The sequence below is a fragment of the Dromiciops gliroides genome, chromosome 1 (assembly GCF_019393635.1).
Source record: "Dromiciops gliroides isolate mDroGli1 chromosome 1, mDroGli1.pri, whole genome shotgun sequence".
Classification (NCBI taxonomy): Eukaryota; Metazoa; Chordata; class Mammalia; order Microbiotheria; family Microbiotheriidae; genus Dromiciops; species Dromiciops gliroides.
The window spans coordinates 19260728-19286511 of record NC_057861.1 but is presented as its reverse complement, the minus strand read 5'-3'; the positions used below and the strand labels follow the sequence as shown (position 1 = coordinate 19286511).

Here is a 25784-nt window from a genome sequence, read left to right as displayed (position 1 = left end):
AAAACCCAGGGTTCTTGCCAAGACATCTGCACAACCAAATGCAGTCATGTGCTACGGAAATAAAGGGAGAATAAAGTCTTTGTACAACCACTCCTGTTCTCATGGGGAGCTTCTCTAGAACCCCTGAAGAAGAGAGGACGGAGAGACAATCAACTTCTGTTCACTGAAAAGATAAAACTGAATGAAGGGACGTACAGTTTGTTGAAGATAAAAGATCAGTGCAGCGGGCAGAAAATACTGAGAGGCGCCACCAAGCTATGAGACTTATTCTTACCAAGACATTTGGAGGCCTGACGTCCAAAGTGCACGGTATCCAGACACACAGCACACTTGGTCGCTCTCATGTTCAGGCCCACATTGAATCGATGGGGGATATTGTGGTGCATCCGCTCTTTCAGACGTCGATTAAACTCTGGGAAAGAGAGGGAAAAACTCAAGGCCTAACAGAAGAGGTGGCTTCCCAACTTTTAATACTACAAGCTCATGAGCATTTAATGTCATTAGATGTTAAGTTTCTACTTGAGCATATTTGAAACCTCCCATCTATGAGGTCTATATTTCATGGCTCTGTAGCTTCATTCAACAATGCAGGTCACAACTCCCTAATGTCTGAGTGAATGTATTCACACACTGCTGGGTTCTACAGACACCTTTCTTTGGACTCCTGGCTGACAGGCCCCTGGGTTCTCACTCATTTTTTTTTCTTTTCTTTTTTGTTTTTTTTTAGTGAGGCAATGGGGGTTAAGTGACTTGCCCAGGGTCACACAGCTAGTAAGTGTTAAGTGTCTGAGGCTGGATTTGAACTCAGGTACTCCTGACTCCAGGGCCGGTGCCCTAACCACTGCGCCACCCAGCTGCCCCACTCACTCATTTTCAATACTGTATCCTCACACCTCACATTCATGGCCAGGAGGTGACCCTGATTCTCAAGGGCTGTGCCAGCGGGACAACACAGAGACATTGGGTCCTGCTCAGATGATGGAAAGGCTAATGACCAGGTCAGTCATGGGGAGATGGATTATTTGTCCACAGCCGCAAGGATGAAGATGCCACGGTGTAATGGCTCTGAGGAGCTTTGATCTGCAACCTGAGCGCGCAAGGCCAACACCCTTCAAGTCACAGGTCCTTCCTTTTCAAAGTAAGGTATATCAGTCCCAATGATTTATAGGTGAATACAGCTCACTTCTGAGACCAAGAAAAGCATACGCTCCAAGGTGCACGGTGGCGACTCACCTTCTGGAGTGGCGGACTCTTTTCTCCGACTGGAAGGCGGAGCCAGCAAACTGATTGGGTTGGGCTGGTGTTCTGGGGACCTCACTATTGCGGACATGACGATCTGCTGCCGGGCAGTGGCGGGAGTGGATGGGTGGGGGTGATCTGCTGCTTTGCGATGGGCAGCTGGAGACAGAGCAATAACAGGCCCATCAGGGCGTCAGAAAGGGCAGAAGCTCAGCGCTGAGTCTGCTGGGCCGCTCTCGGGTTTGGTCTACAGAGAGCAGGATGCCCTTGGGTAGGCTCCTTGTACTGGAGAAGCAGCAGCTCCTGAGAACTGAGAACGTGTGGCCCAGATACAAGTGGGTGCACACCCTCTACCTTTCTCGGCGACTGCCCGATGAAGCTCCTACCTTCTTCGCGAGCCGAGCGCAGCTCACTCCGGGTTTTCTGCAGCGCCTCCTCCAGCTCTGCACAGCGGGCCTTCTCCTTCTCCAGGGCCGCCTTCAGCTCATTGTACTGCAGAGGAACCTGTGTGGGTAAAGCAGGGTCCTCTTTCCGTCGACTAAATAAGCCCTAGCAATGGAAACAGAGATAACTCCTAACTCCTAGAAAGTGGTGCTTTAAACTAGCTAAAGGAAAGCTGCCAGGGTGCAAAGCAGGGAAGCCAGCGGGCATACTCACTGCAAGTGTATTTAGTGACAAGTGCGTTTGAAGGGGGAAATGTTAGGATGAGTCACGGGCAGCTCTTCCCAGCTGTAAAAAATGGGGGTGTGGAGGTTTTCAGTGAGAGGGTTAAAGATGCTTAATTTGCCACCACCTCTTCATTTAACATTTCCAAGGTAGCAGAATGAGCTCCTCACAGTCTTTGTCCTCAAAAATGCAAGTAGAGTATGAAGTCATGGACAGATTGTTCACAAGTCAATCTCTCCTTTGTCTCTTATAATTCTAAATTATAAGACAGGGTTGAGCGTCAGGTGGAGGGGAGGGAGACGAGACCTTTGAATGATGTTAATGATAATGCCGAAATGAGGGACTTATTAAATCAAAAAGATGCACAAAGGGAAGAAACAATATTAACTTGACAAGGAAGAAAAAAGTTACCCGCTAGATGAGCCGAAACACACACAACCACTCGTGAATTGAACATACATAGAGCTTAGCCAAGGAACGGTCCTCTGCTTAAGCCATTTTAAGTCACAAGCACTGACAGACTCACACACAGTCACCTAATCTACATGAAACTAGGTTCTCTGCGGCCACCACTCAGGATGGGGCTGGCTGCGGCCAAACTGTTGCTTGGGGAAACTCACTTCCTAATGTAGCCGTGGGAAATGTTTTGGCTGCCTGGTGGATTCAATCCTTTGATCCTAGGTCTTCCAAATCATCCCAGATTTTTCTTGTACAAGCCCAGAGCCAAAGCCCTTTGCCCAAGTCCGAAAGTCATTGAAGACAGTCACAAATTTCTCGGAGATCTTTTTAGAACTCACAGGCTAAAGACTATTGCCACTGTTCATTGAACTGAGGCCCAAAGCCTCAGTATAGTATAAGAGCTAAATTATTTAGAAAATAGTGTTCGGGTTATAAAAATATGTCTCTGCACATAAAATAGATCTGTACACACATAAATTGACTCATACATATTCATTTGTTTTTGTATTTTAATGATGAGGAAGTAAGAAATACAGCGGCGTGGGAGAAAGGGTAGGAGGCCTGAATTTCTAGTCCCATCTCGGATAAGTCACTCCTCCTTTCTGGACCTCAGTGTCTTCATCTGTCAAAAGAAGGGGTTGAATTATAAAGTCCTTAGGGTCTCTTCTAGCTCTAAGCTTCTATCACTGACCCTTTCACTTTTCTCGAGCTGCTCTAAGAACATTTCTAGAGGAGCAACCAACAATAAAGGCACGGAAGCAGAATGGTTTAGCCTAAGACTCCGCTAACGTCTCAACTGATGACAAGGTTAATTGTCTTCAAATAGATTTTTCCATCAAAAGGGAAATGACTTTTTTTTCTCTATGTGACTGTGCATCACTAAATCAAAATGGTGTCCCAGGATCTGACCACAGAGTCTTGCTTTTCAAACCCTTGCACCCACCTTTTTCTTCTTAGCAGGCTGGTCCATCTTAGCCTGCAGAAAATCAATGAGCTTGGTTTGCTGGGAAATGGTGCCTTCCATTTTCACTTTCTCATGAGAATACAGGACCTAAAAGTCATTGTAAAAGGACATGAACCTTAGAAGTGGAAGCAGACTGACTCAGCTCCCCCTCCAGAAGCACTTGAAGCTCTAATCCAGGATCATTCCACATTTAAAATGTTCTCTAAATCAGTGGGCACTGGCCATTCAGGAGCGTAACCACAGCAGAGAAAATACTGTTTCAGCTCAGATTCCTGGCCAAATCATACCTGAATGTTTTCTAGCTGATATTCCAGATCACTCCGTTCAGTCTTTAGCAGGTCAGCTCGGTCTAGAGCCTCCTGGAGTCCTTGAGTCAAACGGAAAATGTGATTCTTCTGCAAGTCCATTTGTTGCTGCAGTTTGGCTTGCTGGGGTAAGAAAACCATAAACACAACTTGATAGAATATATAAAACAACTAGCTATTCCTCCTGATTCTTTTCAATCACACTTATTTTGGATGCAAAGTAAGTGCTCCCCTCTTGCTCCCCTCCCCAACCCCCTCTACCCACATGGATCAACACCCACCCTGAATGTGGTACTCTTGGGGGGTGTCCTTAGACACTGTGGAGACCGCTTCCCTTTGCCTCACTGGCCTCCTTACTTTCCTTCAAGACAGCTCAAATCCAGTCTTCCTAATTATTAATACCTTCCTCCTTCAAATGACCTTCCTTCTGCTCTGCATATATCTTACAGGTACCTAGTTATTTCTACATATACTGTCTTCCCCTCTGAATGAGAGATTATGCATCTTGCCCAGTTTCACATACAAGGTCTTAATTTAGATTGCTAATTTGGAGGCTCCTCATCCGGTCACACAGTCTCTTGGTGCAGAATTAGCTACTTTTCCTTTCATTATAAAATGATGCACAAATCAAGGAAGAGTTTTTGGAGAAGTTTCAGTCAACAACAAAAACAAATACCAACACCAAAAGTTGAGGCTATTTCAAGATTATCTGTGGGGCTGTCTTATTGCTGAAACCAGTCTTCTTATAAATTATCTTCCCTCTTTGGATCAGAGAGCAAACAGGCCACACTTATGCTGAATTACACCTTATAATGACTGCTTTTAAGCAACATTTCATTGTGTTGGCCTTGTGTTTCTGAAGACCACTACTTTCCATTTGTACAATTCTTTTCTCACTAGTTAGTAAAGGATGCACTGACTACTCAGCGCACACACACAATCCAATGATCACAGCCTATTCAAATGACCTTTTTTTTTTCAGGGCAAGCAGAAAATAATTCCTACTTTGGGGAACTAAGGAAATAAAAATGATATTTTCTTAATCTACACATCACACATAAAAGAATTAAGCAAAACTAATATTAATGAACTAACTGAGGTGAGTAAACTGAAATCCAAAATGAAAACAATCCATCTCCTGGGTACATAACATAAAAATCAATTCTGGTTACTACTGGAATTCCAATGAAAATTTTCAAGTAGATTTTTTAAAAAGTATGCATTAATATACATTCTTCAAAACCAACCAGTTAATATGTTTCAAGGACCCATGAACTTGATGTTGATGATAACACTTCACTGACACAATCTACAAAGTCCTTTAGAGCCAGTCCCAAAGAGAAGAGCTCATCTTTGCCCTGATAAAAATCATCAGTAGCAGCACTAGCACGGAATCTTAGCTGTGTGTGTGTGTGTGTGTGTGTGTGTGTGTGTGTGTCCCATCTGAAGGAAACTCACTGTAAGGCTTTGTGCCTTAGAGAACTTGGAGTAGGTTCTGGGTTCGTTCACTAGCCCAGAAACCTCAGACCATATAGAACACAGCACATGCTAAACTGCAGCATGATCTTTGAGCTGAGCGGTATTTGATACAGTATATAATAATCAGACAAAAGGAAGACACCTAAAGGCCAGCTTAGGGAAAATGTCTTTGGGGAGGGGAAAGTGCAGACCGTAGAGTAAAAGTGCCACAAAGGCTTTTCCAAGGGACCGCTACCTCACACACCATTGGTCTGGCTCTTACTGCCATGCCTTCTTTCTCTCTTTTCCATTTTAGAAGGGATCTGCCATACAAATCCTTAAATTCTCCTGGTCTATAAAATAGGAGGGGGAATCCTGGGTCTTGACCTGACTTCACTTTTGCCTTGATCTCCCCCGGCTTTGTGTTTTGCTTCTCAGGGCCGATCCACCCTATTGAAAGATGGGTTTCTGAAGATTTTTCCCAAAGGACAAAAAAGAACTAATGAGCTACAAACAGTGAATGACTTTCAAAGGGAAGTGAGAGCAGGTGTTTCCCTAAACTATGATGTTTAAGGCTTAAGCAAATGGCAAAGTTGACAAGAGTCTATTAAGCACTTCCCTGTTTTCTCTTTCACCCCCATTTTTCACCTCCCAAGTTCTCCCAAGTGCCTTTGTCTCTCTTCCATCACTGCTCTGTCAGTTTCTCTTCCAGCTCCCTTCTCCTGAATTGGCCAAATGTACAGAATGTTTATGGCCCTTCCATACATTTGTGGTCTTATCAATACTGAAGGAAGGACCTCCATCAGTAAAAAGTGTAGCCCACTGGTATATTTTAATCCAATTTAATTTTTATCTACGTTGTCCCACAGACCCATGCAGAGAATCCATCCAATGTGTAGGAGGCCTTTTTCTGCTTATTTTTTGTATTTCATAAGAACCCATTCAGTTACAAGGCTGTTTGTTGGTTACCCTCTTTTGCTAATCTTTTTACACAGACCACTTTTGGGAATATACTGCAGTCTACTTGCTTGGACCACACATTTCTTCAGGCTACATTTTCTCAAGCCTCACTCCCTCACTCTGCTTCTGAGAGATTTGTGGTTTGGGTTTTTTGAGTTTTTTTTTTTTAAATATAGTTTTGGACCAGAGAGCAGCTTAGATAGTTTAAAATCATGGGGGCGGCTAGGTGGTGCAGTGGATAAAGCATCAGCCCTAGATTCAGGAGGACCTGAGTTCAAATCCAACCTCAGGCACTTGACGCTTACTAGCTGTGTGACTCTAAGCAAGTCACTTAACCCTCATTGTCCTACAAAGAAATAAAAAATTAAAAATTATCTAATTAAAATCATGAAACAATTTCCCAATAGCAAGCTACTCCTACTGCTGATATTCCATTTTGGGCCCAGTTCGTGGTTCACCTGTTGTGTCTAAGTGCACAGACAATATGGAATCTGGCATTTTTCATCCACTTGAGTTTTTCCTGCAAGAATGGTTCACACCAAACCCTTCTAAGTGCTTATGTTCTCATCAAGGAGAAAGACTCCTCAGTGTTCCAAAGCTTGATACAGTCTACACAATGTCACCTGCAAACAGGAGCACCTGAAGGCCATCACCATCTACAGAGAATCCCTCTTCCACATATTTTTAAATTTTTTTTTTTTTTATTTTTCAGGGCAATGAAAATGTGTGACTTGCCCAGGGTCACACAGCTAGTAAGTGTCAAATGTCTGAGGCCGGATTTGAACTTAGGTCCTCCTGAATCCAGGGCCGGTGCTTTATCTAGTGTGCCACCTAGCTGCCCCAGCTTTTCCACATATCTTAAGCAGGGAGTCCCCTTCATGAAAATGGAATGCATCTTTAGCAAGCGTCCCTCTCCAGTTTGGTCTTTGATTGTTAACTGTGAGCATCACCAAAGAGCATAAACTCTGGTTGCATTTATCTAGGAATCTTCTGCTACCTTAATGTACGTATGTGATTCTTTGCCAGAGGAGAGACTTTAAGGTTATGCTTTGCTCTACTGAGTCAAATGATTTTTTGAAGGGAAGGAGGGGAATCAATAAACAAAAACAGTGGGATGTTGTCTTCTCTGGTCATTTGTTTAACTGTAAAGACGTGGTCTGCCATAGAGAACTATTTGCAAAAGCCTGACTGATCCCATTTTATATTTTCATCAAATAAACTCTGAAATGTGTAATTGTTCTCAGAAAGGTTTTTGTGAAGATGAGAAAGGCATAGGGGTTCAGTGAAAATCATTGATATTCTCTAGATCCCCCTCTTTAGGCAGGAATATAATCTGTGATTTCCCCCCCTTCTTATCGTACCTGCCCTTCCCTGAGATCCTTGTGAAAGGATCCCCCAACACTTTCACGATTACGGCATTTCTGCCATGAGTCTCTTCCGCAAGTACAGCGCCTGGCCCGGCCACCTGCACTAATGGCATGTTTATTCTTAAAGGGCTCTGACCAACTCCCTGTCAGTTACTCCAGGGTCCAAAAGAGGGGATTCCACTCTCAGCAAGCAAGAACCCACATTGGTTTCCCATCCTGGCGACCACTCCTGGGAGCATGCGTCTCCTCTAGGTCTCAGGCTGGTTTTCCTTTCCCTGCTTTTCACTGTTTTATGAGACAATGAGATATTCTGTCGCTCGCACTGCTCCACATTCAAAGTGGATGCTATCCAAGCCTGCCACCCTAGGCTGATGTGGCTCCACCTGGCAAAAAGGTAAAGGCTCCCTGGGCTCAGGTGGTTTCTGGCTTGGGGGGGCCTGCCAACTGTGGTAATTACTTTTGTATCTGAAAAGCTTTTGAAGGAAATGGTAAAAATGAATTGTCTTTTCCCACTTTCTAGTCTTTGCTATCATGTGAACAGGTTAGGTTAAGGCAGCTCCAACTGTCTACAGTACCTCCTTAGCATCATATGTATCCTTTTTTCCAGCAATTTTTATTCTGATCTATTCTATATATCGAAAAGGATTTGTTAAACAAGTGCTGTGTGCCAGTTACCTGCTAAATAGTGGAATACAAAGGTAAACATGGGAGGTACAACACGTATATATACAAACATGTACAGTGCAAGAGCAAATAAAATAAAGAAAAGATCATTAGATATAAGGTAGTTAGAGGGGCAATGAGTTGTGGGGCAGGAGAGCATCAGGCAAGGCTTCATGTGAGAGGACAGTGTGCTGGAACTGCATCTTGAAGGAAAAGAGGGATTCTATAGGCCCAAGGTGAGAAGGAAAGAGATACCAGACTTGGAGTGAGGCCAGTACAAAGGCCTGGAGGGGTGAGATGGAGATGAACAAGAAGAAGGGATTTGGTGGGACCACAGAGTGGGGCTAGTGGAGCAGTGCATAATGAGGCCAGAGATGCCAGACCTAGTTATGAAGAGCTTTAAAAGTCAAATAAAGGAGGCAATCTTTTATCCTGGAGATGTACGGAGTCACCAGGGTTGAGGGAATAGGAAGGGCACCTCCACACTTGGGATTTAGAAAAATCACTTGTGGCAGGTCTGTGGAGAAGAGATGGAGACCCAGTCCAAGCAAGAGGTGACAAGGGCCTGAAGTAAGATGGTGAGGGGGGAAGTGTAAGAAGAAGGGGTCATACACACAAGAGGTATTGTGGGGGTAGAAATGGCAAGATTCGGGAACTTTGCTGACAGGCAGGTAAGGGAGAATACATAGTTGAACGTCATGCTGAGGCAACAAAACTGGGGTACTAGAAGTATGGTTGGGCCCTCAACAGAAACAAGAAGGTTTGGTATAGGAGAGAGTCTTGGAGGAAAGATAATGAGCCGTTTTGGATATACTGAGTAGGAGATGTCTGTTTGACATTCAGTTTGAAATGTCCAATAGATAACTGGTGATGTGGGACATGAGCTCAGGAAAGAGATTAGTTCTTTATATAGAGATCTGGGCATCATCTGCAAGGAAAAGATAATTATACTCATGCGAGCTAATGAAGTCACCCAGAAAATTTAGAGAAAAGAAGGCTGAAAACAGCCATGGGATACACTCACAGTTAGGGGACATGATATGGCTGATGAGCAAGCAAAACAAACTGAGAAAGGGTGATCAAACAGGTGGGAGGAGAGTCGTGTCATGAAAAATCAGAGAAGACAGAGTATGCAGAAGGAGAGAGTCATCAACAGTCAAACCCAATAAAGAACAAGGAGAATGAGAAAAGATCATCATAACTTGCACTTAAGGGACTGCTGGACACTTTGAGCGGAGTGATGCGGATGGAAGCCACACTGCAAAGGGCCAAGGACTCAAATTCAACACGTCCAGAAGCAAATTCAGTAGCTTTGCTGCCCAAACCCTCCTTCTTCTGACTTGCCCCCAGCCTCACAGCCTCCTCACTTTCAGTCACCCCACAAGTCCAACTGTTGCCAAATCTTGTTACTGCATTCACGTACCCTCTCACAGCCCAAGCCCAGTTCAGACCCCCATCCCCTTGTGCCCAACCCTACTGCAATAGACTTCCAGCCAGTCTCCCCACTCCAATCCATTCCCACTTAGCTAGCAAACTGATTTTCCTGGCCATGCCACCTTTCTTCCTCAATGAGCTCCCAGATCAAATGTCAATGCCTCCGCTGGGCATGTGAAGCTCTGCATGGTCTGACCCCTTCCTATCATTCAGATCTTCTTACACTTCCTCCCTTCCATGCTCTCTGGGATCCACTGGATTACCCTGGATTGCACATATCCACCCTACTTGATACCTCCACACTGGCTGCTCCCTGGACCAAGAATACTTGGCCCTCTCCCCTCTGCCTCCTCATTGTCTTGGTTTCCTCAGCTCCCATCTCACCTTCTGTGGGAGCTATGTCTTGGTCCTCTACAGTTGCATGTTTCTTTCCCTCTGATATTCCCTTCCATTTACTCAGTATATAACTTCTATGTGCTACTTGTATGCAGTTGTTACATACATGTTCTCTTCCCAATTAGAATGTTTGCTCCTTAACAGCAGAAGGAAGGGCAAAGGAGAGAGGGAGAGGACATGACCAAATGACTGAAAGGAAGATGATTTACCCTATTTGATAGCCCGATAGCACCAAGGACAGACGATTCTAATATAACTCCCACATCAGATACCGATCGTTTCCTGTTGGTTAAATGATACCTTTTAAGGAACACTTGGGTTATCTTTTTGTTTTTTTAACACTTGGTTATCTTAGCTTGATTTGACTTACCTTGCAGCACTCTAGATGAACAAGAGTATTAAGAACTGAAGATAATGGCAGCTTATATACCAAAATATGACACATAAATGCACCAAACAGGATGTGGTAGAGTGATTCTCCAAGCTACTTATTAACAAGATCCTACAAAGTGCACCAGGATGTGCTTTGATCATTGGGGATTTCAATATGAAGGTGTGCACAGGGGAAGATGCCAAAAAATATGTTGGAAAATAGGACTCAGGTTTCAGAAATGAAAGATAAAAGATGATGACACGACCCGGAAGGCCTGTTCCTAGCAATCAGGCATATTTTTCTTGCACAAGAGATGAGCATGGTGAGCACCAGAGAGGATCCCAGATCTCCCGCCAATGGCAGGCCACTGGGCAGGAGCACACGCCACATTTAGAGAACTGGAGTGCTCACTAAAGTCTATGATTCTTAGCAGCCTTGGTCCCATTTTTCACACCTGCGTCCCTCCCAACAGCAGCAGTACTAAAGGACCACTTTTTCTTCTCCTTGATTTAAGGCTGTTTGGTCAGATCATTCTGCATCGAGGCTGGAAGGCCTTTCCCCACCTCTATCAAGTGCTTCTCCTACAAGAGAGGACCGGCATCAATCATCAAGCTCCCACTGTATGCCAGGCACTGGGGATTCGAAGAACCAAGTGAACAGTCTCCATTCTCAAGGAGATCACAGCCAAGCTGGGAGGTCTGCGCAGAATTAGCACAAGGTGATTTGGGGGTGGGGGCAGAATGGGAGAGGCTCTCTATAGCAGTGATGCTTTACTGGGCCTCAAGACAGCAGATGGAAAGTGAGAGAACGTTCCAAGTACAGGGAAAGCCAGTACAGAGGCCTAAGTGAGATGTTCCAGCTGCACCCCTGTATCTGTAAAGAGAAGTAATATGTCATAAGGCTAGGAGTGTAGTGTGGGGATGACTTGTCAAGGACTTTAAATGCCTGAGGAATTTCTGTTTTATGGTAGAGTTAAGAGGGAGCCACTAGAGCTGATAGAGTAGGGGAATGATTTATACTTTAGAAAAATCACCTTGAAAAAAAATTTAAAAACCAACATATTAAAAACCCTCAATTAAATGCCAAAATAGAAATCCTGAAAAAAAAAAAGGAGAGATTAATAAAATTGAAAGTAAAAAAAGAAAAATTACTTTAAAAAAAGAAAGAAGAAAACCAAATTACCAGAATAAAAAATGAAAAGGGTGAATGCACAACCAATGAAGATGGGGGGAAAAAAAGCAATTATTTAGGAGCTGTTTTGCCCAATTATATGCCAGTAAAACTGACAATCTAAATGAAATGGATGAATATGTACAAAAATATAAATTGCCCAAAGTTAATAGAAGAGGAAAGAGAATACTTACATAACCCTATTTTAGAAACAAAAATTGAACAAGTCATAAATGAGCTTCTGAAGGAAAAATCCCCACAGGACCAAACAGATTTACAAGCAAATTTTCCAAGCTCTTGAAGAACACTTAGTTCCAATACTATATAAACTGAAAACATACACAAAGAAGGAACCCTACTAAATTCCTTCTATGACAAGTACAGTTTTGATAACAAAGCCAAGGAGAGCCAAACTAGAGAAAGAAACCTGGAAGACTAATTTCCCTGCTCAATATCGATGTAAACTTTTTGAATAATGTACTAGCAAGGAGACTACAACAATATATCACAAAGATTTTATAATAAGACCAGTCTGGATTTAAACCAGAAATTCAGGGCGGTTCAGTATGAGGAAAATGATAAGCTTAACTGACCATATCAACAACAAAAAGAACAAAAAAATCATGATTATTTCAATAGATGCAGAAAAGACTTGACAAAATACAGTACCCATTCCTATTAAAAACACTACAAAGCAAAGGAATAAATTGAACTTTTCCTAACATGATAACTAGCACATATATAAAACCAAAAGCAAGCATTATCTGTAACAGGAATAAACTAGAAGCCTTTCCAATAAAATCAGGTGTGAAGCAGGGATGTCCATTATCTTCATTACTATTCAATATTGTACTAGAAATGCTATAGCAATAAGACAGGAAAAAGAAATTAAAGGAATAAGCATAAGTAATGCAGAAACAAAACTATCACTTTTTGCTGATGAGACAGTGTAGAGAATCTTAGAGTCTACTAAAAAATTAGTTGAAACAATAAACAACTTCAGTAAAATTGCAGCACACAAATAAACCCATACAAATCATTAGCGTTTCTGAATTTTAACAACAAAATCCAGCAGACAGAGAAAGAGAAATTCCACTTTGTAACGATTGGAATAATGCCATCTGCTGGATACTTACTGTAGAAGAGTTCTGCCCATGAAGGGAAGGTCTTTGAGGGCAAGACCAGGAGTCTTTTCTTCAGGATTCAGGAAGTGACGCGGACTAGTGGGAGGAGGAAGGAAGAGACTGGCGCTCAGTCTGGGGCTCTTTCCTCTGGACTCGGGTGGAGAGCGGAGCTAGAAATGTGCTCTCCCTTTAATAGATAGGAATCTAGGCCTTTCTCTCTCTTTACTAAATTCTTATTCTCCTTAATAAATGCTTAAAAGTCTAACTCTTGCTAAAGCTTATAATTTATTGGCGACCACTCATTAGATATTTTAGACAGTTTAGCTAGAATTTTAACCCTTAACAGATGGCTGACCACGAAGAGGAAAGCTAAACCTGTCTTCTGATCTTCTGGTTGGGTAAGAAATTTCCCCTCCCTCTCCCTTTAACTGCTAAGTACTGGTGTACTGGCTGTGTTTTCCTTTAAATTTTTTCGAATGGACCTTTTAAACTCCCTAATTATCCTATTTTTGATTTTAGTCTGTTTAACCAGACAAATGGGAGATAAGATCATGTTAATGCTTTGTTTTTGTGGATTTTCTATTTTTCTTTTTCTTTTTGTTAAAAGAGCCAGCAACTTACTCACACAAGGAAATATCTCTCCCTCTCCCAACCATGCTTTTTCTGAGAAGCCTGAAGAGATTCCCGCAGCTTTTCCCAGTTCTAACAGTAATTGTTGCTTTAATTTTGCATGCCTGGAGGCAATGACCCACCCTCTAGAAGCTTTTAATCCCCTAGCACCTGGAGGCAAAGTGGGGGAAGAGGAATCCAGGCCTGAGTTCAAAATCAAGTCTGATTCAAATTGCTCTGGTCCCTCCCCTCCTCTCCAGACCCCACCCTCTACTCCTCACATGGCCAAGCCCATTGCTTCCCCTGCCTGGGAAGTCCAGAGATCTGATGCGCATGCTCAACTTTTTCTACCTGCATTTGCAGCTTCAGGCTCAGCCCTTCCCCGGCCTGGCTGTGCTTCTGAGACAACCTTAGAAAACCCTTTAAATTCCAGATATGCTCGATTTGTTCATAATTTTGCTAACCTGCTTTTGTCTTTAATTAGTAATCTTATAAAGCATTTGTATGGTGAAAAGACTGACAGACAATATAGAGGGGTTAAAGAAGAAAAACTTAAGCTGAATAAGAATGACAATCATCAACATAGTTCAAGACTCTGCTTTTGCCATGGAAGGGTATATATTTTACAGAAATGTAGAAGTAAGCAGCAAGGTATTGATATGAGTATTGGGGATTTTAGATATCGGAATCAAGAGTGTTCTGAATTCACTCAGATTATTAACAGTATCAGTTCAGAGGTTACATAGGATTTCTATGCTATTACATATACATTTTGAAATTAATGGTATGGGTTTATTTTCATAGAGATTTTCATGCTTTTGAGGTTGTGTTTTATACTTAGTTTTTAAAACAAGGAGAATATTTGTAAAAGTTTTTTATAGTCATGTGATCAAGTTTATATTTTATAATACTCTTATTAAGTTCATATTCATTTATATTTCCTTAGTTTGAATTTCATTGTCTTTTATTGTTCCATGTGTATTTTCTTCTATTCATTTATCTATCTAATTTTGAAACATTGCAAGATGGTTTTGTTTTTATTATACAATGTTAATTCTAGGAGTATTGTGCTCCCATATTCTGAGTTGTTTGTTTTTGTTATTTTTTCTCAACTGATTATTTGATCAAACTCTTTGAAGCATTTCCCTGGCAAATTGGTTGCCATGGCAAGTGTAAAGAAGTATTATTTTTGATAAGCATATTCAAAAAAAAAAAAAGAGGGGAACATTTGTAAAAGTTTTCTTTTTTCAAAAAAAAAAGTTTTCTTTGAGATTCTGTTGTGCTTTAACTTGTATTTAAATATGTTCAGATTTTTCACAAAAGTAATTGTATACTAAGTAAAAAAAATGGGTATTATTTGAAATTGTTGCGTAATTATATATTGTGTTCTGAGTCAAGATGTATTCACATTTTTTGCAATCATTTATTATCCTCAATTTTAAATCCATATGAGACTTGGATTATGGGAACTTATCATTTAAGACATTAATTGCCTTTATTCTGAGTTATCAGATGCCAGTTGGCCAAGATGCCATCCAATCACAAGAGGAATACATGCAAGAGCAGACACTGAACTGTCACATGAGGGGAGACATGCATGAAGTCAAGGTATGGCCGAGGGAACGGCTTTTGACAAATGTTGAGGTTGGATTCTCTTGGTTTAATATTTTATTCTCTTTTTCCCCACGATATTGTACAGATGGCTGGAAGTATTCATCCCACCCATCTCACTTCTACACCTGGCTTCTATGCTCCCTCCTATATGCCTGATGCCATGGACATCTCAATCCCATGCATCTGATTAAGTCTGACTCAGTTTCTTCCAATATGTTCGGTGGCATGGACATATATTCCATCCACCTATTTTAAGCCTGGCATACTGTATGGGCAGTACATATTGCTCAAGTGTGGGAATGCTCATATCCCATCATTTCTCTGTTCTTTTATGGTAACCCCCATAATTATCTCAGATGTCATGATAAATACAGTGTTGAATTTGGCCTTGACACCTGTTACCAATTATATTAGATTTTTAAATTTCTCATAATGGCATGAGGATAATTAGGCAGATGATGCAAAAAGTGATAAAACAAAGATAAAAATTATTTTTATTAATTAATATTGCAGCAATTGTCTTCTCAATTACCCTCCATGAGGGGGGACTATAGTAAGATTATAATTTTAAAGAATGTTTCAATTTTTGTTTTATTATATGTTTCATGTGTAACAACTAAGATTCTGAATTCCCTTAGACATGTTTTTGAGAACTTTCATTGTTTGATTTGATTATTGACAAAGCTATTTTAAAGTTGTGTTAAGCTCAATTTTGTAGGAAATTTTCCTGGCTGATTACCAGCATCCACACATCAACCCCTGAAAAGACTTCCATTCCAGGACTACACCTAGAGGACATCTGAGAAAAGACTTTCAGAGACTTTAAATGAACAGTTTTGATTTGTTGTTTTTGTTGTTTTTTTTTCTCTTTCTGTTATAATATACACCATCTGTAACATGTATTCTCTGCAGAGGCCCTCCCTTTGCAAGACTAATGTCAAAGCGTCGGTTCATGAGGACAAAAAAAAAAAAATCGCCCCTCTGAACAAAACTTTCCTCTCTTCCTTTTCTATATTGTTGTTCACATATTATTAGTTAGCAATAGTTATTATATTCTTTTTACTGTTCCGTCAAGGAAACATTTTGTTTCTTGAGGAACAACAGGGGGGACTGTAACGATTGGAATAATGCCATCTGCTGGATACTTACTGTAGAAGAGTTCTGCCCATGAAGGGAAGGTCTTTGAGGGCAAGACCAGGAGTCTTTTCTTCAGGATTCAGGAAGTGACGCGGACTAGTGGGAGGAGGAAGGAAGAGACTGGCGCTCAGTCTGGGGCTCTTTCCTCTGGACTCGGGTGGAGAGCGGAGCTAGAAATGTGCTCTCCCTTTAATAGATAGGAATCTAGGCCTTTCTCTCTCTTTACTAAATTCTTATTCTCCTTAATAAATGCTTAAAAGTCTAACTCTTGCTAAAGCTTATAATTTATTGGCGACCACTCATTAGATATTTTAGACAGTTTAGCTAGAATTTTAACCCTTAACAACTTAAAATAACTGCAGAGAATATAAAATACTTGGTAGTTTACCTGCCAAGACACACAAAGGAACACAATTACAAAACACTTTTCACACAAATAAAGACATATCTAAATAACTGGAGAAATATTCATTACTTATGGGTAGACAAGCCAATATAATAAAAATCACAATAGTACCTAAATTGATTTACCTATTTAGTGCCATACCAATCAAAATTCATCAGGAAACTATGCTCAAAAGGTTATAGAATTGTGAATATCCTTTGATCCAGCAATACCACTTCTAGGTTTATATCGCAAAGACATCCCCGAAAAGAGAAAAAGACTTATTTGTACAAAAACATTTATAGCAGCTCTTTTTGTGGTGGCTAAGAATTGGAAATCAAAGGAATGCCCATCAATTGGGGAATGGCTAAACAAGCTGTGGTATATGATGGTGATGGAACATTATGTGCTATAAGAAATGACAAGCAGGATGATTTCAGAAAGGCCTGGAAAGACCTGTAGGAACTGATGTATAGTGAAGTGAGCAGAACCAGGAGAACGCTGTGCACGGAGACAGCAATATTGTTTGATGAAGAACAGTGAATGACTTAACTATTCTCAGCAATACAATGATCCAAGACAACCCCAAAGGACTATCCACCTGCAAAGAAAAAACTGATATGGATTGAACACAGACTGAAGCATGATGTTTTTCACTTTCACTTTTTTCTTTTATTCAAGTTTTGTACAAAATGACTAATGTGGTAATGTTTTACATAATTGCACATGTATAATCCACATCTGATTGCTTACTGCCTCTGGGAGTGGGGAGGGAAGCGAGGGAAGGAGGGACAAGATTTGGAACTCAAAAAAAAAGTTTATTATTTTAAAAAATTCATCTGAAAGAACAAAAGGTTAAGAATATCAAGGGAGTGAATGGGGAAAAAATGGAAAGAGGACCTAGCAATACCAGATCTCAAACTATACTATAAGCTCTAATTATAGAAACATTTTGGTACTAGTTAAGAAGTGGTCGATCAGTGGAACAGATAAGGTACACACTATGCAGAAGGCAAATGAGCACAGTAACCTAGTGTTTGATAAACCCAAAGTTCCAAGCTTTTCTTTGAAGAAGCCACTATTTTTTGTTTGTTTGTTTGTTTTCTGCGGGGCAATGGGGGTTAAGTGACTTGCCCAGGGTCACACAGCTGGTAAGTGTCAAGTGTCTGAGGCCGGATTTGAACTCAGGTACTCCTGAATCCAGGGCCGGTGCTTTATCCACTGCGCCACCTAGCCACCCCCAAGAAGCCACTATTTAACAAAAACTAATGGGGAAACTAGAAAGTAGTCTGACAGAAACTCAGGTATAGACCAACATCTCAGACTGCATACCAAGATAAGCTCAAGATGGGCACATGATTCAGATATAAAGGGTTATATCATAAGCAAATTACAGACACATGGAATAAATTACCTGTCAGAACTATGGATAGGGGAAGAGCTCATGACCAAACAGGGATAGAGAGGTTCATAGGAGGTAAAATGGATAATTTTGATTACAGAAAATTTAAAAGGTTTTGCACATATTTAAAAAATGTAGGCAAAATTAGGAGAAAAGCAGGAACTGTGGAGGAAAATCTTCACAGCAAGTTTCTTGCATGGTCTCATTTCTCAAATACATAAAGAACTGAACCAAATTTATAAGAATAAGAGCCGTTCCCCAAGTGATAAATGATCAAGGGATATGAACAAGCAGCTTTCAGGAGAAGAAATCAAAGCTATCAATAGTCACATAAAAAAGTGTTCTCAATCACTACTGATCAGAGAAATGCAAATTAAAACAATTCTGAGGTGCCATCTCACACCTATCAGATTCAATAACAAGACAGAAAAAGAAAATGATAGATGCTGGAGGAGATGTAGAAACACAAGGATACTAATGCTCTCTGTTGGTGGAGTTGTGAATTGGTCCAACCATTCCAGACAACTATTTGAAACTATGCCCAAAGGGTGATAAAACTGTGTAGACCCTTTGACCCAGCAACACCTCTAAGTCTGTATCCCAAAGAGATCAAAGAAAAAGGAAAAGGACCTATATACACAAAAATATTTAAAGTGGCTCTTTTTGTGGTGGCTAAGAATTGAAAATTGAAGGGATGCCCATCTACTGGGGAAGTTGTGGTATGTAATTGTGGTGGAATACTATTGTGCTATAAGAAATAACAGGCAGGATGAAATCTGGGAAGTCTTATATGACCTGATGCAAAGTGAAGTGAGTAGAACCAAGAGAACATTGTGCACAGAGACAGCAATATTGTAACAATGATTAGCTGCGAAAGACTTACTTTGATCAATAAAATGATCCACAAAATACCAAAGGACTCATGATGAAAAATGCTATCCACTTCCAGAAAAAGTGATGGACTTAAGAGAGCAGATTCGAGCACATTTTTTCCTCTATTTTTCTTTCTTTTTGAACCTAGCTAATGTAGAAATGTTTTGCATGACTTCATATATATAATGGGTATTATATTCCTCACCTCCATGGATGGAGGGAGAAAATTTGGAACTGAAAACTGAATTTTAAAATGACGACTGAATAAAGAAGGAGCAGGAAGAGGAGGACAAGAACAAGAAGGTCATTTTAGGGGTTCCATGGAGAATATATTACAGAGAAAACTGAAGGAAAGGACTCTGGTTAAGAAGCTTTTGCTATAATCAGAGGGCCTGAACTAAGATGGTGGTTCTGTGGGCAAAAAGAACAGATTTGAGAGATGTTGTGGGGAGAAAAAATTCCAAGACTTGGCAACTAACTGGATACATGGAATAAGTGAGAACAAGGAGCAGAGTGACCCTGCCCTTTACAGACCCAGGTAACCTGAAGGATGGTGATGTCCTCAACAGAAGCAGGAAAGTTCAGAAGAGGGTTTGGGAGGAAAGATGATGATCATCTGTCTTGGACATCTTGGATTTGAGATGCCTCTGTGATATCCAGTTTGAAAAGTTCACTAGGCAATTGATATTAAAAGACAGGATAGGGGCACCTAGGTGGTGCAGTGAGTAAAAGCACTGGCTGTGCATTCAGGAGGACCTGAGTTCAAATCTGGCTTCAGACACATACATGACACTAGCTGTGTGACCCTGGGCAAGTCACTTAACCCTCATTGCCCCCCCCACACACACACCCAAAATCAACGTGAAGAGACAGGATAGAGTTCACTATACAGACCTAGAAGCAATTAGGTCTCTGTGAGCTGATGAGGTCACTGAGAAAAAGAGAAGAGAAGTAGGCTCAGAACAAAGCCCTGGGGAACACCCACAGGTAAGGGGAGGATATGGAAATGGAAGAACCTGCCAAAATTTAAGTTCAATTGACATGGGCTTTGAGAAGCCTCCAGGCCACAATGAAGCATCAGAATAAGGATTTGTAGAATATTTTAAATATTCACTAACATTTTATTTTTATCTGTCCTGTTATTAATTTTTAATTGGGCAAAATGAATTCTTTTTTCCTCCCTGAGAGGAAGAAAAATATCAAGTCCTTAGACTAACAATCAAATTGCTTCTCCCTGGCGTGGGGCTCTCTAAAAAAGGCTCCTTTCGTTTTTCACTGAACATCCAAGGAGGCCTCTCCTTGCCTTCCCACTGGACAGGAGGAATCCCTAAGATCCTGTGCTATAGAGGAGAGAGGAAGTATCAGGCAAAGGAACTTCTTAAAGGATAATACGATCCTTTTAAGCAATATGATCTTCTGCAAATTACCCATTTTGGCTTTTTCCTTCTATTTAAAGGCTATACTAATTATTAGGGCAGAAAGCACAAAAACAAGCTCTGTAGAGAAAATGTATGGTGACAACTGTGGCAGAATTTCGATAATAAATCAGTAGGCTGCTTCTTAGGTACCCCAATGGACTACAAAGAAATTATTTATTGTTAAAAACAATTTTGATGCTTCATTTACACTCAACAAGAACTCTTTCTTTCCAAAGCAATTTACCTGTCTTACTAAGAGTTATCTTTGTTTTAAATAAAGAGTCTAGATTATGCTTCTCTTTCTTTTTGTATGAAAACAGCAGGACTGGGACCCACCCAGGCCAGCTGCTAGTCCCCTTCTCAGTTTGGATCTGGAGTCAGGAAAACCTGAGTTCAAATCTAGCCTTAAACACTTAATTGCTATGTGACCCTGAGCAAGTCACTTCACCTTTCCCGGCCTAGGTTTCTTCATCTGTGAAACAATGAAGGTAACAATAGCACTTACCCCTCAGTGTCATTGTGAGGATCAAATGAGGTAATACTTGCAAAGTGAGGGGGCGGCTAGGTGGTGCAGTGGCAAAGCACCGGCCCGGAGTCAGGAGGACCTGAGTTCAAATCTGACCTCAGACACTTGACACTTACTAGCTGTGTGACCCTGGGCAAGTCGCTTAACCCCCCTTGCCCCGCAAAAAACCAAACAAATAAACAAACAAAATACTTGCAAAGTGCTTTGAAAACCTTAAAGCGCCCTTTAAGTGCAATTATTTTTACTTCATTTGATGAGATTTTCAGGCTATCATTCAGTAAGAGTTATTAGACACCATTTATTTTGTTTCTTTTATATCATGTGTTAAGTGTGCAACCTTTGTGGATGTCCAAGTACTTGGGCTTAAAAGGAGAGCACGCCACCAGAATTTCTTGGTTGCCTAAAAAATTTTCACTATATCTCTCTGATATTTAGTATCAGAGCAACATGAACGTAACTGTAGCAAATATCAGTAGCTTCAAAATGTAATCTAGGAAACACACAACCAAGAAACCACGTGGCATAAGGAGTAAAGAGTTGGCCTTGGAGTCAGCAACCTTGTATCCAAGTCCTACATCTGATTCATAATAAGTATGTAACCCTTGGCACATCACTTAACTGCTCCATGCATGCTCAAGTGACTAGGACAGACGCTGCAGAAGGTGTGGGTCTGCACTGGGTAAAAGGAGACCCTCACACATCCCACAGCACCTAAGATTGATGCTAAAATTCGCTTAACTGAATTGCCCAAAGTTCTTTTTTGCTATGAACCTTTCCTCTGTCCTTCCACCTCGCCATTCTTCCTAACCCTAGTCTCCATCCTCACCTCTATCCGCAGGCTCACCTGTACTAACCAGTGGTCTACACTGTGCCCCATGCTCATCAGGCTTGGAGATGGCCTATCTTCCTGCCAGGCTCTACACTGGCCCCTTCACCTGTGTGATGTCTCCCTCCTCTCCTTTGCTCCCTCCTTTCCCCCTACCTTGTACTGACTTCCCACAGTTCTAGTGCTCAAAGGGCCCTCAGAGGTCATTGAGTCCAATCCTGTCATTCTGCAGATAAGCAAGTCCAAGGAGGTAAAGCCCCTTGCCTGAGGTCACTCAGCTGGTTAGCATGGAAGGTGGGATTTGAACCTGGGTCTCCTGGATCTAGAGCCAAAGCTCTTTTCAGCAACCCATACTGCTTCCCATAGACCTTTGCATGTGTCCATGTTATATGTCCATGGAAAATGAAGCTACTGCTTTGTTTTGTCACTGTATCCAGGGCACGTCCCCATAGCAAGCACTTCGAAAATGTTTGCTGAACTGAATGAAATCTCTGTGCACCTGCTTTCCTACCACAATGAGCCAGACTGAGTGAGTGTCACTGAATCTCAGGGGTGGGACTGGGAGTCGCTGGGAGGCCTGGGTTTAAGAACTGGCTCAGGCATTTACCAACCCCACAAACAATGTCAAGTGATGCAGCCTCTCTGAATTTCCTGATGTTTAAAATGGAAAGACACCGATGATGTTGCATCATCACAGCACTCAATAACCTTAAAACGCTACGTTAATCTTCTTTAAGCCAAAGAGAATACCTCTGCTGATTCAAGATGCTGCAGAGCCTTGACCTTCATCATGCTACACATGCCCTTTCTTATCTAATCCTAGATGTGAAAAAATGGCAGCGAATAGGGCTAAATACATCCTACAGTCTCATCTCAACCCAGAGAGACAGCAGAAATATGTTCTGGGAATAAATCCCAAGTTATTAGATTTTTTTTTCTACCGTCAGTTTCCTTTCCCAGAAAATCGGGCCATTTTCCCCAAACATGAGGGCTCTTAGTTAAAAATTCCAAGGCTTTGGAGTATTAGTAATCTACATAGTTTTAGTTGTAATAGAATCCTAACCCAAACCCTTACTTGGATCCCACCAAGTACTAAAGGCTTCGGGCAAGGCTTCAAGTGTGGGCATAGAGCTTCTATGGCTAGCTTAGGATAGTACACAGACAAGAATCAGAGAGGAGGATAAAGGATGGATGAGGTGTGTACTTTCCACTGTCAGAATCACCTGTGTAGATGAAATCCAGGCGTCACTGAGGCATTAAGAGAATTCTTCCTTACCTTTGCCCCACTGCTCTAGAAACATTATTTCATTCAGATTCAGTGTCAGGCTGTGTCCATGCCTGCTCGCATGGCTGTCCTATTGGCCTATAAAACTTCATGCACTTCAGAGAATACATAACTTGGCTATCGTTTCTGCATTTGGCAGAAGAATCCAGTCCAAGATCTATCTCATTTTCATGACAGCAAAATGGCAGCTGTTCCAAATGTTACCTTCACTCAATGAACTCAGACTTGACGAAGGAAGGTAATTCACTCTCAATTGCACGTGGTCCAACTTACCCTTCCCAAGGGGCCCTCTAGGTGAAGAAGTACTTGCCTCTTCCAGAAGCCTCTGTTTGAGTTCTCGCTCTGTTTCTAGTTTCTGTTGTAAACTTCGGGCATTCATTTCCAGCATGGCGTGCTTCTTCTCCAGGTCATTGAGCTAGACATTGGGAAGAATGAGACAGAGGGCCACAGGTGAGAGGCAAACAGCTATCTCACACCCACCATCCAAGGACAGGGACAAGATCTGGCATTGCCACCAAAGTCAGGAGGGCCCTTTGGCAACTTACGAGAGTCTGGGGGAAGGAGGGATTGAGTGACTTGCCCAAGGCCACAGAACCATCGCATCGGTGTGGGAGGTGGGATATGAACTCAGGGCAGTCTGACTGACACCTAAGCCAGCTCTCCATCTACTTGTTACAGTGCCTCATAAAGGTTAGAGGCAGTAACTTTTTTTTAAAAAAGAGAAAAGATCCCCCAATTCGGTATCAATGACATGTCTCATAAACCTTTACAGACGGCAGAGGAAAGGAAACTGGAGTGGGAGTCAGAAGGCCCAGATCCAAGTCTTGGCCCCAGCACTTAGCTGTGTATGACTAGAAACAGATCCCATAACTGTCCCGAGTTCTAAACCTGCTGAAATGTAAGCTAGGACTTGAAATCTCTTCACTGTAACAGAACGTTAAGCCAGCCTGGATGTGTGCTGGGCTTGGATGAAGGAAGACCTGGGCTCTGAGCCTGCCTCTGCCTTGCTGGCCGCCAGCAGCCCCGAATGAGACTCCACATAAAGAATCACAGACAAGGTGTAGGCTGTGGTGGTGGAGGAAGCTCCCACACCAGAAGTGCCCTAAAGCCTTTGCCCCATCACAGATGGATAAAGAACTCTTCTCTAAAGCAAAGGGACACAGGAAATCCTGCTTCTATAGCACTAAGACCCATGAGATGGCCGTTCTTCCATCAAATTAAAAGCACTTTAAGAACAGGGGCCAGGAATGGGCAAACAAGGGGTTCAAGTAGCCTCAAAATTAACCACAAAGGGGTTAAAGTCCCCTCTGCCTGTGTAGTAGATCCAGAAAAGCAGTAAGACTCAGTAGGGCTCAAAGCACCATGGGGAAAGGAAGCCACAAGTTCAATTGCTCCAGGCTTCAGATTCCTCTTCTGCTGCCCCGCCCCCATTCATCCCTAAGAAATTCCCGCAAGCCTGGACTGTCCACCTCTCCTCCCTTTTGGCTCCTCTTCCCTATTTCTCAGCCCCAAAGGGCAGCTTTGGGCCTCCTCACACCACTCAAGTTACCCACAAGCTCCTGATGGCTAAATCTAAGGCCCTCTTCTCAGTCTTCAGCAGACAGCACTATTCTTCTCTGCTCTCCCACCCATCTGACCACTCCTCAGTATCCCATGGGTGAATCCTAAGGCCCCCTTCTGGGCTTTTCTTGCTATTTCTCTGGAAGATTTCATCAGGAGTGGGTTAAATTGTCATCTCTAAGGATAGCATGAGTGGTAGTTAATTCCCAGCGCTACATATCCAGGCCTCGACTTTCTCCTGAGCTCCTGGTCCATGTCGTCGATTTCCTATTGAAAATTTCAGGATAGATTTGTGCTGGCAATCTCCACTGCAACGCCAGCAAAACAGAGCTCAGCTTCTTCCCGACCCACATCCATCCCTGTTCTGAACTCCCTGACTTCGATCTAGAGAAGCACCATTCTTCCAGTGTCCCAAGTTCACAATCTTAGGGCCACATTCCACTTCTCATTCTCCCTCCAACCAAGCATCCAGTATGTTGTCAAGTCCATTTGATTCCATCTCCATAATTCTCACAGCCCTCCCATCTCTGCCCCTAAGGCCACCGTGCTATCTTTAGACCACTTTCACATCTTTCCTGGACTACTGGAATAACCTCCCGATTGGTCTCCCCTTCCAGGCTATGCTCCCCACAGCTGCCAAAGCAATACTCCTAGAAGATCCATGTCACCATGTCAATTCCTTCTCAATGAGCCCCAGCGTCCTCCTGTCCTCTACAGGAATCAAATACAAACTCTGGTTCAGTCTGGCTCCAACCGATTAGAAGCTTGCAGGGGCAGCTGAACAAAGTAGCAATGCAGGAGCTAACAAGCACAACTTCATTTGTTAAAGATGATGAGCTAAAGAAGGCAAGTAGCACGCCACCTATTTTGCAGATAAAAATCATGAAACTCTGACGTTCTCTGCTACGTTTGAGGCCACAAAGCTGCTGAGTGCTGGGGTCCCAGTTAAGCTCAGACCTTCTGGCTCCCAGGACAGGGCTCCCTCTACTCCAGCCTTTTTACACAAAGGCCAGCTTCACGACCCCATGGCCTGGCCAAACCGCCCTGGCTGCTCAAACACCACATTCCATCCGTCTGTCCCACTCTCATGTCTGCTGCTCATACCTGGAATGCCCTCTCTTCCTCCTCCCCACCCCCTCTTAGAATGCCCAGCTTCCTTCAGAGCTTACCCTTTCCCATGGATTCTTCATCTACAGAATTCATCCAAGAATTCCATCAAACAGATTTACCCCCTTGGACTGTGAATGAACAACAAAAAGGGTTCCCAACACCCAGCAAACACTGTCAAAGAGAATTTCCCCCCAGAGCGCAGCATGGTAGGGGAACCCAGCCTGAGGGGGCAGCAGCTCAGGGTTCAAGGTATGGTTCTGTCACCAACCACTGCCAGGCTCTTAGCCAAGTTCCTTCCCCCTCTGTGGGCATCATTCTCCTGAAAACAAAAAGTTGGATGTAAAGGCATCTGGGATTCATCCTAGGTCCAAGAGTCTATTCATCACCAGAACACTGTACACAGTAACAGCAACATTGTGGGATGATCAGCTGCAACAGACTTGGCTCCTCTCAGCAATACA

At 42.3% G+C, this 25784-nt stretch overlaps 1 protein-coding gene across 2 annotated transcripts in view; it reads right to left on the bottom strand.

Annotated features, from left to right (window-relative positions):
- Window positions 1–25784, bottom strand: part of CIT (citron rho-interacting serine/threonine kinase) — a 175190-nt gene that overhangs the window by 13968 nt on the left and 135438 nt on the right. Inside the window, exons 28-33 of one of the 2 annotated variants that reach the window (XM_043962653.1) lie at window positions 22964–23068; window positions 3616–3756; window positions 3308–3415; window positions 1626–1788; window positions 1234–1398; window positions 275–412 (exon numbers count right to left, since the gene is read on the bottom strand). In XM_043962653.1, the coding sequence (XP_043818588.1) occupies window positions 275–412; window positions 1234–1398; window positions 1626–1788; window positions 3308–3415; window positions 3616–3756; window positions 22964–23068 (820 nt within the window). The remainder of the gene's footprint in view (window positions 1–274; window positions 413–1233; window positions 1399–1625; window positions 1789–3307; window positions 3416–3615; window positions 3757–22963; window positions 23069–25784) is intronic. The other variant, XM_043962656.1, reaches the window with a different exon arrangement.